Genomic DNA, 18,056 nt, shown 5'->3' on the forward strand with positions numbered 1-18,056 from the left:
GGATTTTAATTTTATGACATCGGTAGATGGAGTTGAGGTCTGCTTTTTCTAGGGGATGGGGATTTAAAAATTGGTGAGGCATTACACCTACTAGCATCCGAAAACAGACTCCTCCAGAATAAGTAAATAGGGGGTTTAGATTGTCAGTGTCTGAGTGTAGTAAGTCGTTTATAATAAAAATAAATATTAATATTTTTATCGTAGTAGTCTTGTAATATTACATCAGAGGCTTATAATATTTAGATTAGTCAGGATGGACTAATTTAGCTTATAGATGCATACAGACAGAGTTGTTATTGAGTTATTATTAGTAATTTATTTATATTATTTAGGCAGTGAAATTGTTGGGAGGGGGGGGGGGGCTAAATATTGTATGTTTTTATTTAAAGAAGGTAGTTTTATCATGGACACCAGCATTAAAAATAGGCTTAAGATGATGTGTGACCCTAAATATTAATAAAAAAGTGGCTATTTATTATTTATTATTAATATTATTGCACACTAGAAGCCCTACACTACTGAGCCTACTCTAGACATAAGGCTTCGATTCTCAAGAGAAAAAAACTACATCTGAAATCAGCATGAAAGAGTTTTTAATAAAAAAAAGTACTCACCGAATTCAGATAAAGTAGGCTCCTATTTTATTTTAATTGTGTGTGTGTGCGTTCATAATAGATGTAGTCATTCTTTTATTTAATGTTTTAGCAGTGGGCGTAGTTTTTTTTTACATTTGTTTTACGGTAAATTTTAAGCTTTGCTGTTTTACTATTTAGAAAATACTTTTAAAGTTTTTCATAAATAGATCTAGTAATCATATCCATAGGCCATCATCATACTCATATCACAGGCTTAATAATATTATTAATAATATTATTGAATATAGATCTAGATTAAATCTATTAGGCCCTATTACTTTTTTTGGTTTTACTTGATCTCTAATTCTGGATCTAGAATCTAGGTATTAGTGCAATTAATTAGGCCTACTACTAATGTAATTATTAATTATTTACTAATAGTATTTTTAGAGTTAGAGTATATTACTATAGTGGTAATCTATCGTTTTAGCGTAATCAATGGAGGCGAGCGAGTTGACGAGATTCCGTCCCCAATGTTGTTGACATGGAATAAAAACGTGCTTTTTAGTTTTAGACCGTATAAAAAAATAAAAACTTAAGCTTAAAATTAATTTAGAAATTTTATATTTTTAGAATAAATGCTATAAAAGTTGCAAATCCAGAGAACTTGAAAATAATTTGTTGAGTTTAAGGCTACATTTCTATTTATTTTCATCAAGCCTAAGTTATAACCGGATGTTTCACTTTCGTAAGACAAATATTGATTGGCTGTACAGTAACTTAGTGATCGATAACTATTTGTTTACAAAACTTTGCAGATCAAGTTTTTAAATAACTATGCAAATTTAAAACCCAATGACCTAGTTTTCTATTTTTAGCTTACAATGTGTACAATAAAATCAATGGCGGCATATCCAATAGCAGGATGCCATTGTTTATGTCGCCATTACACGTGAAAACCAAATTGTTTTTGCTTTTTTTTTTTATTTTTATTTAGTTACCGAAAATATTATAAACATCAAATACATGCAATCTTTAGTAAAGTCCGAAAAAAACCAGATAGACAGGATTTTATAACCATATTAATTGTAACTACGCTGTGCATGATTTTTAAATGAATTTATACACCTCTCAAATACCTTTGAGACTTTTCTCGCTGGTGTCCATTCGGCTGCAGTAGAAATGTGCGGGAGAGGTAACTGATGAATATATTTGTTTAAATAAGTATAATTTAAGTCAAATGTTACAAAACATAACAGATAATTGATTTAATATAACAATCACTGACCAAAACAATTTAAAATATCATGAAACTAACTTTAAACAAGGTGTTTGAGATAAATATTAGCAGATAAAAACAGCGGCCATCTTTCCAAATAAAATTTAGAGTAGTTTCCCTTGATACACATGTCTATTCGTATGTATATTGTGTTGATTTTGTTGTTGAATATACATAGCTGTCTTGTTTAATAAAAGTGGGACAGAGGGCCGTCTTCTTATCTTTAATTTCAATTGAAATTAAGGCTATGTATGTATGTACATCCAAGATCTCAAAGACTTTTGGGAGGTCCAACATTTATTAAACCCTTTTGTACTGATTAACTTGTCAATTATTAGGTCGTCCATATTCTTCATAAATGACGTTGGACTCAAAATATGGGACGGTGTAAAATATTTTTTCAAAAATGATGAAGAATATATTCGTGTTCGTATAGTAGAACTGCGATATGATATTAAATCATCATCTTGCTTTTAGTAACTATTGGGTGAGAGGGAAATCGTCGGGAAAAGTATGACGTCATTTATGGGCGATCCATTTAATTAAGCCTATATATAGTTGTTTGTTTTTTTTGTCTGTAGACATTAGTCTTAGGCCTACACCTTTTCTGAATTAAGATTATTGTGTTTTTTAAAATAGGTTCAAATTTTAATTAGTTACATTTGAATACCACATGGTTTGGTTTTTTTTGGGTTTTTTTTCCTTCTGCTATCATCAGTTTTTTTTATTTCTTCAGTAGTCAATGTTTACCCCCCCCCCCCCCCCCCGCGACAATGTACCGATGACGTAAGACGCAGCAGTGAAGTTAGTTGGGGGTTAGATATAGTAGAAGACGGACGTATTTTTTGATATTGTACAAATGATCTATAAGTGTGTGTTAATAAAGTTCATGTTATTTCATAAACGAAGTTGTTGACATTGTTAATTAGTGTCTGCGGAACATAAGAGTGATTCCCGTCCTCCTCACGAGTATAATGGTTGCCGTATGAATAGTAGTAGATCAGAATATATTGAGATTATATATAAATCCCCCCCCCCCCCCCATCACAATATAGTGATATCTCCCTCTAGAAAAAAAAAACTAGATGAACCTATAGTTCGTAGGAAAATTAGAATCTATCACTTAAAAAAAGAAATACGTCATTTTTCTAAACCACGCCGTTTCATCCCCCAATAAGCACAACGTCACGAAGTTCGCGGCGCGTGTGACGTCATTTGTCATTAGGCTAATGTTTAAGAAAGAGATACCGCGTAATTAAAAAAAATCAAAACAGGCACTAAATGACTATGACGATGAGACTAGCGACATTTAGCCTGACGAATAGATCTAAATGACTTTAGTTCGGTGAATTATATTGGTGTTTAATTTATTACAGTGGCATGATGTTCTCCCTCTACTATACAAATTCACGTGCTTTTAATTTCTGCAACATGCTGCCCTGAGATGTTCGGCTCTAAAATGCCCGTGACACAGCGGCTTCGGTAAATGCATTTAGGCTCCCGGTCCCACCTATAAACGTCTGTCCATTAAGCTCCACGCAAAACGTGTGATTAATATGTGGACATAAGCGGCGCTAGTGGTGGTGTCAACAGGGGCCAAGCTCAGGTCTTAAGCTAAAGGTGCTCCGCACTTCATAAAAGACAAAATTGATGTTCAGATATCGTCGGACTCTGGCGTTTTGCCGACGGCCGTACTCCTAATGCACAGTCTTAGAGGCTGTCCACTGCTAACACTATTTTATGTTAAATTTAAGCCAATACTGAGCTGTGGCTTTACATTAGCTCAGTGGCGTAGCGAGGTCGAGTGTCACCTGGTGCGGCACTTAATGGTGTCTTGGACTCTTGTCGAATATTGTTGACAGGAGCTACTTGGTTTGAGCCTTATTGTCAGAAGTTATTTCATTTGGAGTCAATATAGTGCGGCTTATTTTCGTCGGTAGGCATTTAGTGGCAGGCCCTTTTTGGCGGGGATGATGTGCTCAGGTTGTTAAACACCGCTTAGGACAACAGGCATGCAATAGTTATGATCATTCGTTATGAACAAATGTATGCATGAAAACGAACGCTTTTTATGTTCCTCAATTTCATTGAGCACAGCTTTAAAGAAGATTCCAAAATAGACGTCACGCATCCCCCCCCCCCCCCGACCACCCTGCGTAAGTTGACGGCACATTAGCATAGCATATGTGACATCGTTTATGGATAACACCATATAACTCATTTTGGGTATTTGGTATCAACATTTTGACAACAAAGGTTATTCAAAATGTATATAGGACTTGACATCTACCATAAATGACATCGCACACTTAAGGGGTGGAGTAACTGGTTTTGAGACGACGTTTTACGCGGGAAATGGGAGGGGTAAGAAACGTGAAACGTTATGTATTTCGCCAAATACAAAAATGCTGAATATATCGTTTTCATTAGAATTATGGCTTGACAAAAAGGTAATTTTCGACATTACGACTATTTCGTAACGGCGAAAATGAGGGGGGGGGGGGTTAAGGTGAAGAAAGGTAAAAAAAACGGGACGTCATTTATGATTAAATCACTAATTAAAGGAAAAAAGCATGAAAATATTACATGAAAATAGCAAACAAACAATAACACAAACAATAAGAATTAACTCAAACTAATATTTAAATAAACATTAGATATGTAGTGGTAGCTCTATAAAAATAGGGAGTATCTTAATGTGTAAAAATTGCATCTCATAATAATAATTCTAGAACTGATGTTTATTGTCAGTCAATTAAATTGTTTAAAGGGCAGAATTTTAAAAAAAAAACGCATGCTTTGTATTTAAACACAAGACTAACGTATTTAATAGCAAACATCAATATATTTCCATACAAATAGAAATTAAAGGGAAATGACTCAAAATAATATTTTCTTAAGATGGCCGCTGTTTTTAATAGCAAATTTAGTATCTGGAACATCGATGTTAAACCTTAATTTCATGACATTTTTATTGATTTAAACCTTAAATGTGGTTTAATATTCAATTATCTTTAGTATTTTAGTAAAATATGCAAAAATATATTCACATCTAAGCCATATTTGATAGTTACCTTATCCCTACATTACTAGTGACGGCCGAATTGATTACGCTAAAGCGATAGATTACCTACTATAGTTACTACTTAGCATACTATAGTCACTATAGTGTAACTATAGGCCTACTATTATAAATTATTAGTAGGCCTAAATTAAATAAAATAAAAAATAGTTTAAAAAATTTAAAATATTTAATATTATGCCTAATTATTAACTAATTAGCCTAATAATAATTAATATAGATATAGGGTAGCCTAATAATACTACTCTAATTACTAATTAATAGTAATAATAGTTAGTACTGAGGACTGACTGACTACTGAGTCCTACTGACTCACTGGAATCTACTAGATCTAGACATAGTCTAGTATTAAATACTTAATCATAATCTATATACTATATATATAATTCTCTGCTGGTAGACGCTAGAAAACAAGCTGTTAGTGCGCTCCCTATCTCCCCACCCCTTTATGGTCTGTTGAGCTGTGGTTCACGCTAAATGTTTACATTCGTAGAGCCGGGTTTAGTGACAGCTATTAGGGGGTCATCCATAAATGACGTCACACTCGTAGGGGGGAGGGGGGTCCGTAATTTTGTGATGATGAGGGGGAGGGGGGGGGGGTCAGATGTTGCGACGTCACATTTTTGCATTATAAAAATGCAATGTTAGAAAACGAATTTTAGACGTTATTTCGCGTTTTAGATAACTGTTTTAATAAATTGTAATAGTTTAGACAAGATTTTGGAAAAAATATTAATGTTTTAAAAAAATTCAACTGCAATTTTGAGGGGGGGTGTAGGTTGAGGTGTGACGTCATTTTAGGGGGGGTCTGGCTTTTTGTGACGGAGGGGAGGGGGGGAGGTAAAAATCGTCAAAAAAAGCGTGACATCATTTATGGATGACCCCTAGGGGCAGATAATTTAGTTTGAAACGATTTTAAACTATGGGGAGGTAGCTAAGAGGAGGCTGCTTTCACGAGGAGGGGGGGGTGTAGGGTAGGGGTTGGGGAAAAGGAGGGTGGGGGTAGTATCGTCCTTAACGACATACTGATAATCATCCTTAACGACCTATTAAAGCAAATATTTTCAGTGGCAACATTGGTACTGTCGAATTCACAAATTATGAATTACGGAAAAGTAGAAAATAAAACAACTAAATAGCGGCGTATATGCCGCGGGTCGGCTCTTATTACTTAATAAGTTAATAGGAGCTGGGTGGACTCAGGGACATTCTACAGACTTGAACCTAGATTAGAACTTAAGACTTTGGGTTAGCAGTCTAATGCTCTACCATACGACCACTCCATCCTATAACTGAAAGGGAGTGAAATCCTGTTTTCACTAGGATAAACTTATAGATATTGTATATTTCATGTTGATTGACATAAATGACTAATGCTAATGTTTGCATTTAAACATTTTTGATATTATGATTGCAGGATAACCAAGTGACACAGCATTCAAAATGGATCAAGACTTACCAATTATAGGTGTTTGTATAGTTAGTGAGCCTGGCAAATGTCCAGCAAACTACACCCTGGCAAGTTTTCTTGCAACTTATTATTGATTGTCGTTTACATTTTTATTTTCATGCCGTTGATGATAAAAAAATAATTTTTATTATATTTTGCCTTTTTACTCATGTCTGAAAATCAACTCCTGTCATCCAATTTGAAATTAATTTATATTATTTTATAATTGTACTAAAGATAAAATAGTTAGTGCATCAAATGTGCTATTGTTGGTTTTGAAAAAGGTAATATTACTGTAGAATAAATTCTTACAAAATCCATCATTTTAACACTTTGAGCACATTGACCATAAGTGACCTGTACACAATAAAGAAAATGCCATTTTGTTTATTACTTTATAGATTGACAGAACGTTTGATCGCAACGAAGATGCAGATTTGTGGAAAGATGGCCTCTTTACTCGAAAAAATATGAGATATTTGTGTGTTGAAAGACAGATTGCAACCCCAGTATGTTTTATTTTATCAGTACTGATTTTTTAACTTTTGAACTCTTGCTTGATTGTTACCTAGCTAGAATAGAAAAAAATAAAGAATTTAAAAAAATTAGACTATAATCAATTATTTGAGTACTAATTAATTTAGTTATTTCATAAATGCAGGCCACAATGTAATAATAGTATTAATTAATGTTATTATTAAACTTGCGTATTTCTTTTAATATTTTATTTTTATAGAATCGTGATGTTCTTGTAGATGTCACAATCATAGGTGAGAGAGATAATATTCCACCAGGCTTTAGCGTTATCTCAGAGACTCATGATTCAAGTAAGTCCATGCAGCTTGCACAGAAATAATGGTAAATTAGTTTCAACATGTATCACACTGTTGTTGCAGAATACTAGCAAACTTTTATAATGCTTTATAAACAAAATTGTTTTTGTCGCTTTGGTTAAGTTGATCATAATACTTAAGTTAAAACCAGTTGCTTTATTCAAACATGTAATGCATAAGGTGTCCAAAATTGTCACTTTTCTTTGCCGAGCAGAAGAAAAAGCTACCCAGAAAAAATTGATTTGTGTCAGGTGGATGATACCTTCTATGACATCTGATGCCATCACTGAGCTTATTTTCACTTCCCGTGTTTTGAAGAAGCCACCACAGGGCTTTACACTAGTAGGGTTTGTAATATTTCTGTTAATTTTTTTATGTGGATAGGTTTAAGTTTTTTTTTTCCATTATTTAGTATAAATCTACTTTTATCTATTTTTATTTTAACCAAGCCCACCATCTTAATAGCTAAATATCCATTAATTATATTTACAATTACTAACTATAGATTTAATAAAATGTCCTTGTGAAAAAATGTATATATTTAATATGTTGATAGAGAAAGAGGGGGGTTGGGGGAAGAGCTGTAGATTTTGTTTCAATTTTCAAATATCTGTGTGATAATAAAAAGCTCCTGTTCACAATTCTGTACTTTAGATAACTCTCTCTGATAGTGTTTCCCTTTAACATTAGTGGTACTCTCTCCCTTTGCTGTGTACTCATCATTTGTTAAAAAAATATTTCTTTAGTGAGATTAACATGCTACAGTTGTGTTACAAAATGGGAAAAATTCAAACTAGTACTGACCAGGTAATGACTGCATCTTCAGTTCAAAGCTACAGCTCAACACCACAGTTGCATGGTTTGTAAGTACTTATTTAAGTATTGGCAGTGTTTATTCATGGTTGTTTGTTTGGCAGTAATGCTACTCTTACCCTAGTCTTGACCGTTCAATAATGCTGACCCTGCTATACTGTTTTTTTTTTTTAAAAACTGATGCAAATCTCTATCCTGCTATCCTGTTTGGTTTTTACAAAAAATATATATAAAATGTTAATTACTAACAGTCCTACCTATTACTTTGATAATATAACATTTAGCGCTTGTTTTTAAATTTTAAGATGCTGATTCAGGCATTATTTCGTTTCATACCTAGAGCCCAGCCCTTACCCTACACATTGCCACCGGCTACAATAGCGAGGCCACTTAATTCAGGGCAAGCTACACTCTCCAGAACAGGACCTCCTGAACAGTCTGCCAATAGCCTTGCAACAAGCCATGTTAATCGTTAGTACCTTTTATTATTTAGTAAATATAATAATTTTTTTAAATTTTATCATATAAAGAACACTCCATATTTTATGTCAATCCGTCAGGAAACAATATAAAATTCCAGATTAAAATATTTAATGTCTGTTCTTTCCAAATCTCACTTCAGCATTTGTACATCATATTTCCATTTTTAATTTATTCCTTATTGATTATATAATTATAAGCTTGTTCATACGGAGGCACATTGTTAGTAAGTTGAAGCAAACAGATTTCAAATTAGTGACTGGGTGTTCAAAAAAATAGTTTGTTAAAATTACATGGCAAATTGCCGTGGTAAATGGAGTGGTTTGTGTTGGACAGAAAATTACTTGAGAGCCCAAACTAATCATGAAGCTAATTGTTGTTTAGCCTGACGTCACATTTTGTCAAACCAAATTACAGCATTTGCAAGACCATGTAAATAAATTTTTGTCGGGTTTGAAAGGGAACTTATCTTATATATTTCTTTTGTATTAATATTAACAAATAAATGTAAAAGTTTATTATTAAGAAAAATAATCCATGTTTATTTGTCTCTACAGCTATTTCAGGCATAGAATGGAAAATCAATCAGAAGTATAAATTAATTTTAGAACTACAAAATGTAAGCATTAAAGTTTTAAAATATTATATACTGATACTTAATTTAGTTTTCATTCTGTACAAGTTTTCCCTTCTTGTGTATAAGTGCAACTTTGTGGTACTGTGGTATAATTTTTTTCCTTAAACCCCAACCTAATCTCTACTTTGTTATATGATTTTTTTTCTTTCTCTAACCCCAACCCAATCACAACTTTGTGGTATGATTTTTTTAATCTCAAACCCAAACCTAATCTCTACTTAGTGGTATGATTCTTTTCTTTCTCTAACCCCAACCCAATCACAACTTTGTGGTATGGTTCTTTTCTTTCACTATGCCCAACCTAATCTCTACTTTGTTGTATGATTCTTTTCTTTTTCTAACCCCATACTAAGTATAACTTTATCATGATTCTTTCTCTCCCTTTTCCACAGTTGAGTTTTCCAGATTTACATTGCAAGACATTAGGGGAACTGGAGCAACAGGTTAGACATCGCTTCTTTTTTTGTCAGATAAGGAATAAATAATGTAAAAAAGAGAAATATCAATTTTTTTCTCTAAAAGAATGAAGCTCTCCTATAAGTAAAGTTCCCTTTCAGACTTAACAATCCATAGATCAAATTAGGTAGAGCTCATGTTTCTTGACCTCAGCATATGAAGAGATAATGTGTTCAAGTATTATGAAAAGTGCATTTACTTTCCCTAACGTGAGCTGGATGCTCAGGGACATCCTGCGGGCTCAAGGCTGAGATCCGAACTCGAGACTTTTAGGTTGATACTCTACCACACCTTTCCTGTTATAAAAAATTTTATTAATGAAAATTTCTGTGTACAGTGGCTAATCAATTTGTGGTTTGACCTTTATTTTATTTCAGTACAAGTATGATTTTAGTGTGGAGAGATCGGTGTCTAAAAACCCAGCTTTGAGAACCCCTTGAGGAAGCATACACCAGGGGGTCTGTCGATGTCAACATGGGTATCTGGGTACAAACTGAGAGATCAGATTTTAGAGATTTTTTATTTTTACAGAATTATTTGTAATACTGGAGTACTTCATTGGTATTTCTCACGTGCAAGCAGGTAGCTATTGGTAGCAAATTAATGAAATAGATCAATAATGTATGATCAAACAATACTGATTGTTTAATTAACATGGTGCGATTATGTAATCCTATTATCTCTGTATAATATTTGTATTTGTTTTACAAATTTTAGTTTGTTTTTTTTGTTGTTTTTTTTAACTAAAATTTTCTACTATCTTGTGTTGCTATAAATACTATAATTGGACACAGCTTTTTGAAAAACCCATGTTTGCAAGTTCATGTACATATAATTTTTTAAAAAAAGCTACTTATTTTTTATGCCAATAATTTTATCCATTATGAGTAAACAGTAAGCATGTAAGGCTAACCTCATGCCAATAATTTTCCCACTAATGAGTGAGAAGAACATGTAAATAGTTTATTGACCTATAGCCTTTTCTGTGATATCATCCTTGGTTGCAGTCTTAAGATATCAAAGGGCAGTAAGTCATTTTTTGTGGGGCATTTAAAAAAAAAATACCTTATGAAAAGTAATGACTAACAGGTTAGATAAAATCTGTGTTTACTTTGCTAATTAGCTAATCAACTTTGAGATGTACATAATTATATTATTTAATAAATCAATTTTACAAGGTCTTGTTTTTTTGTGTGTTGTTATTTAAACTTATCAAACACTTTAATTCTCATAAACTTAAAGATAATTTTAATTTTGTTCTCTTAAAATCCTGTAATGATTTCCTCATTAACTATTTTTTATAAACTTATCTTCTATTTCTATAACATTGTTACATCATTCTATTTTTAGTATTACAGAGGTAGGTGGCACATAAACTTTGTATACAATGACCTATAACTAAAAGTAATGCATTGAAAGATAGTATGCTATCTAAAATTCATAACAAAAGAATTTATTGTTTACTGATCGATGTATATTTCTGACATTATTTAAGTTTTCCAGGCTTAAAAATATCGTAATTGAATACATGTTGCATTGAAATGTTTATATAAATCGAAGAAAAACGTACACTTTAAAAGCAGCTCATGGTAAACTGTGAATTATTGTTTGAATATCTTGATAGTTGATACACACTAGTGTTGTCCAATGTGTACTCACTGACTGGCAAGAGATGTTTTTTAGCGCAATTTCCATTCTGGAGAATTGCGTTTATTAACTCGTCATTTCTGGGAATGGATGGATGAATGAATGTATGGACGAATGTGTGTCCGGGCTTTAAGTCGTATCTCCTCCTCAACGAAGCAATATCGAGGACTAGTTCCAAAAGCAAATATGTTAAGCAAGTTACGAGGATGAGCATAGGCCATAAAAATTCCGGGTTTCTTTCATGTATTTCCCGGAAAAGCCAAAAAACCTCGAAAAAAACTCAGTTTTTGGCCCATATCTCGGCAACCAGACCACTGAGCGACTTGAAACATGTACCAATCGATTCCTGCCATAATTTAGAACAATATTGCCGAAGAAAGTTTTCAAAAATATCCTCTCGTTCGGTCACAAATTTTAAAATTACATAAACACCTACAAACCGATCGTTCTTCTAGCTTGAACGCACCCCAGCAATATACGTCAGAGCTATTTTTAGATAACATAAGGAAATTGCGCATAAATGTCACTAGACTTTTTTATTAACTTGTTTAAGTACATGGATTCAATTATCTCAAAGTTGTGTCTGGGCTGCATTTTTTTCTACTTAAACTAATATGTTAGAGCCCATAAGAGGACGATGTGGCCTAGTGGTAGAGCGCTAGACTGCTAACCCGAAAGTCGAGTAGGAATCCGGGTTTAAGTTATTTAGACATCCCTGCTCTGAAGGGTACCTAACTCACGTTAGGGAAAGTAAATCGGCTAGGCATAGTGCCAACCACACTATCCCTTCATATGCTGAGGTCACAGAAACAGGTATACTCTACTTCACTTGCCCCAGGTAGTGAGATGGGAACTTGACTGGAGAGCTTTAAACTGGAAGAGGATTGAAGTTATATCTCTATGGCCCATGCCCGTATTAAAGTACATGAGAAGTATCGTTATCGGCAATACTAGTATATCGACAACCAGCTCAAAATTAAAGCCAGTTTGGGTCCTATATCAATGGTTCATAATGGGGGTTGGCGTGGTCGAGTCGGTGAAGCTCATGGTTGCTAAACCGAAAAGTCTCGAGTTCGAACCCTCGGGCAGATGAGGCTCGTTAGCTGGGGACAGCCACTCTTCTAGGAGAGACAACTCCAAAAATAAAACAACTGCTGCCTTGTAGCTGTTCTTGGTTGGACAAAGGCTATGGAAGCAAATCCAAAAAGAAAAGCAGGCTGAAATCGGAGTCAATGGCCTCAACGGCGCATAACCAGTTGACACGTAAATCTTAATTGTGTTGGAAAAAGGTCGGCGTGGTCGAAAAAAAAAAAGCTCATGGTTGCTAAACCAAAGTCTCGAGTTCGATCCTTTCCAGCACTAAAATTAAGAACGAAGAAGAAGAAGAAATGGTTCATAACTTGCTCGATCGAACCCCAGGGATTCGGTGAGTTAGTCTCAGGGGTTCCGAGCTCAAGACACACACCCGACTCATATGAATCACGATCGGATTTCGTCAGTGCGGGCGATAGAATTATTAAAGTTGGGTTCGGTGAATGCGCATGTGGGGTTCGGTGCCTCCAAAAAGGTTAAGAACCACTGTTCTATCTATATGTTTGTGGCTTGGTTCCTAGTAGGCCTGCTTTGTCCGCATAACGAACATCCTTTTTGTAAACGGCCATTTATTTTGTAAAGGTATCGGAAATAATAAAAATAAACATGTTGATTCGCTAAAAGTACGTTTTTGTTTATTTCGTGATTGCGATCCCCCGCCTTCGATCTAATTATAGTTCGCGCAATAGGCTGTTGACACCTTTGTTGATGTTTCGTTGCTAGGCAACGGCGTCTGTCAATACCAATCCCGGTTAACGACTAGCCAAGAGCGAATAAATATTTTATTATTGTTTATTTGCCCCCTCCTCGACTGGGCCGCAGCAGTAGTATTTTACAACCTGCGGTAAAAAATTCGTGTAATAAAAGGCAGATTTTGTAGCGTGCACTGCTGATACGAGGGGTATTGGGCAGGGCCACAAATGCTGACTCGTATTGTTGCTGCCCTTAAAAATACAAGGCTAAATCATTTGGTCTGCTCATGTTCGTTTATAGTTCATGAATGTAGTATAAAATCCTAGCAACAGCCGTAAAAATCAGTGGTATGAGTCACACGATTCATTGATAAAAATCTACAATTTCTCAAACTTCCGTTGTTAGCGGGAAAAGGGGGAGGGGGGGGGGGAGGCACTTGAAATTTTAGAGAGGGGGGGGGGGGGTTGGTTAAATTTTAATATTTTCTACACTGATAGAGTTCTAAAAAAATTGTCTATAGTTCAGCGGGGGGGGGGGGGGGCACTGGTTAAATTAAATATTTTCTATAATTTTATACTTTCTATATTTAGTTGGGGGTGACATTTATTTGTTAAATATTTGCAATAATTATATATGTTTTGTCGTGGGGGGGGGGGCAAAAGGGAGGCTGTGAGCCAGGGAGGGGGAGGGCAGTAAGACACAGGAGAGGTGCCTGAAAGAAACACTTGAGTGATGTGATGATAAACGACGTTGACCACAATCTTTTCTGCTGCAGAAGGCTACATCAAAATAGTAGTCACTCGAAGTGTTAGCTCGGCTTTAAGAGAGTCGTCCAATGATTATGTCCCTTACTTAAAGACTAGTTTTTATCTCGCTTCACATGATTACACAGACACCGTTACAAAACAATCCATAGTTACTAAGTTCTTCCCCTTGATTCACATGTTCTGTTGAACATTGATGTTTCTGATAGTTTTAGTCCTTCAAAGATGTGAAATGAGTACTGCATCACATTTTCTAAATAGACCAATCTTTAAACTCGCCACAAATCGTCCCAACCCTCAACCCTAAAGAAACATTTATGGACGCACCTAACTTGTTGTCTACTCAAACTGTAGAAGAGGTGGTCTGCACCACCCTATGCCATTACGCATCATCTAGTGTGTCACTGTACTGTCCATTCCCTATTTTTGTTACCGTCCATTCCCTAAGTATGTCACTGTTCGTTCCCTAGATATGAAACTGTTCATGTTCTAACAATGACGTCCATTCCCTAGCTATGCCACTGTCCATTCCCTTCTTATGTCACCATCCATTCCCTGTTTATGTCACTGTTCGTTGCCTAGATATGAAACTGTTCATCTTCTAGCTAGGACACTGTCCATTGCTCAGCTTTGCCACTGTTCATTCCCTAACTACGCCACTGTCCATTCCCTACTTATGTCACCGTCCATTCCCAATTTATGTCACTATAATTTGCGTAGATATAATACTGTTCATCTTCCATATGAGCTACTGTGATTTAATTGCCACTGTCTATTCCCTATCTATCCCACTGTCCATTCCCTAGATGCGCCACTCTCCATTCCCTAGTATATTAACAGTCCATTCTTTTGCTATGCAAATATTCGTCTTCAAGCTATGGCAACACCTATTCCCTTGAAACGCCGCTGTCCATTCTCCCTATTACTCACATTTCATATGTTCATTTGTTTACGATTTCAAGTGATTAACAGCAAAATAAATTACAAATGTAACTTTAAAATCCCCCACCCCGCGTAATGCCATCCTCGTTACTTGTAATGTTTTATTTCCTTCCATTTATACTTGATTTTATACTATATAATTTATGTTCATTTAAAAGATCAAAAGCCGTTAATGGGACAGCTCATAGCTAGTTCCGTTTTACTGCATTCCCGTTTAAAATATGACGTAAATTTAAAGTAAATTGGTGTTCCTTTCAAAAGACAAGCAGTTTAATACTTTAATACTTTAGACTGGTGTCAATAAAAATAAGTTAGAGAGGCCTAGTCATAAGTAAAGTTCCTTTTTCGAGCCTGACCCTCTATGGGGAAAGTGAAGTAGAGTTTACCTGTTTCTGTGACATCGACATATGAAGGGAAAGATGTGGTCAATACCATACCCAGCCGCATTTATTGAGTGGGGGGGGGGGGGGGTAATTGACAGGGGGAAATGACTCCGGGGCTAATATCGGGGCCATTTATAGCATGTCAATATTTCACATAATTTAAACACACACACACACACACATATATATATAATATATATATATATATATATATATATATATATATATATATATATATATATATATATATATATATATATATATATATATATATATATTCTTCCTTTTATTTGTTTTGTTTTCTGTCCAAACGTCAAGGATGCTGACAAATCCAACTGACGAAGCCTCACACTGCTGATGTTCCGTAACATAGATCAGCTCGCGGAGGCGACCCGATGTGGCACCGTCCAGTCAATACTTCCCCCCCCCCCCCCCAGGCGCGGAGTCACCGATCACAGGTAGAGCAACAGAAATCGATCAACACGCCGCGAGTTTAACAGTGCATGAAGAACTGGCACAAGAAAACTAGTTCGTGATTGGCGTGACAGTGCGGTTGTGTTTCTGTTTGAGATTACTGTAGTGATCTGTTGGATGGTTTAGATACGTGACCAGGTACGTCATATAAGTCAGATTTTTTTTTTGTAGACACATTTTTTTTTTTTTTTGTAAACTTATTTTGTAAAGTATAGTAGGCTATATGCCGGTTGATGTTTTCAGCTTATAAAAACCTATTTGGATGTTTAACGCGTCGTGTGCTTTACGTCGTAACTACCCGTCTGTATTGAATTTTTTAGTAAGCCCAAGTAGGGTGTCTTTAGAGAAATTTTGCTCCGGTGTAGGGGGAGGGGGAGGCCTTCTAAACTTCTGAGTGGAGGAGGCAATTATAAGAATGATTAGAGTATATATTTTTGGTTTATATTTAATATATTTTCTATTTAGTCCGGGGGTAGGGGCGGTGGGGCGTGCCTCAGGGGTAGGGAGAGTGCCAACCACCCACGTGGAGAAGCCTGATAGAAACATTGATACAATGCTCGGTCTCAGTGTTTCTTCCAGACCTTTCTCTCCGGGGTGGGGGGCACTTAAAATTTTTGGATGGGGGGGGGGCGGTGGCGTAGACTTTCTTGGGGGGGGGGGGCGGACACTGTTAAAAGTATATATTTTCTATATAATTTCCATCTGGAAGAAACACTGTATATATATATATATCTGGGTCGGGGTCCATGGGAGGGGTTAACACCCCCCCCCCATTCCTACGCCAATGGCTCTCCTCCATCGTTTACTTGGCACGTGTTGTTTACCGTACACATACTAACCCAAGGTTCGAATTAAATATAGAACCCTTACCTATATCGCGGCAATCATTAATTAAAAGCTAAACCGTGCTGAATAAATGCCAAATTTAGAAAATCTGAATGACGGTGTGCTATTTAAAAAAAAAAAGAAGACAGCACTTGAATGTTAGTTCACCAAGAAGTAAATTATTGATCTTGTAAATTTAAAGTGTTTTGTCTAAGTCTTTGAAGATGTTTTTTTTCAAGACACGTCTCGCTAGTTTACACAGCTAATTGACGTTGGAACTCGTGAATAGACTACACAGCTATGTATGTGTTGGTGTGCGCGCGTGCGTGTGTTTATTTTTCTATGATGTGTTTGGTTGTGTATGGCTTAGCTATCGCGTAACTGCCGACATGGTGAAATTATGCAAATTGCTTATAGTTGATTTTATAGAAAATTGTGCAGGTTGCTTATAGTTGGTTCTATAGAAAATTGTGCAGGTTGCTTATTGTTGTTGTTATAGAAAATTTTTCAGGCTGCTTATTGTTGTTGTTATAGAAAATTTTTCAGGCTGCTTATAGTTGGTTCTATAGAAAATTGTGCAGGATGCTTATTGTTGTTGTTATAGAAAATTTTTCAGGCTGCTTATAGTTGGTTCTATATAAAATGTGCAGGATGCTTATTGTTGTTGTTATAGAAAATTTTTCAGGCTGCTTATAGTTGGTTCTATAGAAAATTGTGCAGGATGCTTATTGTTGTTGTTATAGAAAATTGTGCAGGCTGCTTATTGTGTCTACAGAATATGGATTTGTAAAGGATTAAGGTAATGAAGCAATACGTAAACAGTGTTATTATATCGATTGTACATCTCTGTGCTACTTGGCATGTCCACCTTAGCAGTAGTCTTCTCTTCCTTGCATCCAGTCTTTGCCTCCTATAGCCCTAGTCACATTGTCCTCCTCTAACACTAGTCAACATCTCCCCAGTGTTTTCCAGACTTTTTTCTTCGGGGGGGGGGGGGGGGGGGGGCACTTTAAATTTTCGGGGGGGGGGGGGGGGGTCAACATTTTTGGTGGGGGGCGGACACTAGTAAAAGTGTATGTTTATTATATAAATTCCATCTCGTTCAGGGGGGGGGGGCGTTAGACACTAGTCCACACCTCCCTATCTCCAATCCGCGCCTCCCTACAATAAGTCTGCTTCTCCCTAGCTCTAGTCCACACCCCTCAGTTTGTCAGCGGTTGTATTAGGAGGTGTACCAAGAACACGAGCATCCATTTAACACCACCGTCCTATATAATAATGTAAACAATATAATAATGTAACAATGGTAATAGTTGATTGTAAGACACAACACCCTTATACATTTTTTAGGAATTTTATAATGCTCCGCATTGCGTATCAAAGTTACTCAGCAAATATCTCAACATTAACCCCAATCCAATTTCATACCAGCATTGATGTATCAAAACGATACTGTAATGCGCTGTATTATACATTATAATCTATAGAGTATCTTTTTATTTTCAATTGTTTTATTAAAATGAAATCTAATTACTTTCAGCAAACCGATTCAACGAAATGACAGTCTAGCCGCTTCAACACTCTGCTATGCTAGCTACCACGGTGGATATGACGGGGACAATCAAAACCAA

General features: G+C 35.6%; 1 protein-coding gene across 1 annotated transcript; it reads left to right on the forward strand.

Moving 5' to 3' along the window:
• Positions 1 to 805: 805 nt before the first annotated feature.
• On the forward strand, positions 806 to 10,780 carry LOC131930385 (multivesicular body subunit 12B). The gene is made up of 10 exons (XM_059286849.1): positions 806 to 958; positions 6,354 to 6,454; positions 6,788 to 6,895; positions 7,123 to 7,213; positions 7,434 to 7,566; positions 7,966 to 8,082; positions 8,373 to 8,503; positions 9,070 to 9,131; positions 9,542 to 9,592; positions 9,983 to 10,780. Exons 2-10 carry the CDS (start codon positions 6,380 to 6,382, stop codon positions 10,043 to 10,045), a joined length of 831 nt encoding a protein of 276 aa, XP_059142832.1. The 5' UTR covers positions 806 to 958; positions 6,354 to 6,379; the 3' UTR covers positions 10,046 to 10,780.
• The last annotated feature ends 7,276 nt before the right edge of the window (positions 10,781 to 18,056 follow it).

This window comes from Physella acuta, unplaced genomic scaffold (genome assembly GCF_028476545.2).
Source record: "Physella acuta isolate Inbredline_101_S28 unplaced genomic scaffold, ASM2847654v3 ptg001766l, whole genome shotgun sequence".
NCBI lineage: Eukaryota > Metazoa > Mollusca > Gastropoda > Physidae > Physella > Physella acuta.

Bases quoted from the DNA above. Each gene is read 5' to 3' on its own strand.
- LOC131930385 (XM_059286849.1), top strand. From the start codon at position 6,380: ATGGATCAAGACTTACCAATTATAGGTGTTTGTATAGTTAGTGAGCCT. The intron at 7,567-7,965 runs GTTTGTAATATT...ATATTTCTTTAG, and splicing joins CAGGGCTTTACACTAGTAGG to TGAGATTAACATGCTACAGT. The intron at 9,132-9,541 runs GTAAGCATTAAA...CCTTTTCCACAG, and splicing joins TAATTTTAGAACTACAAAAT to TTGAGTTTTCCAGATTTACA.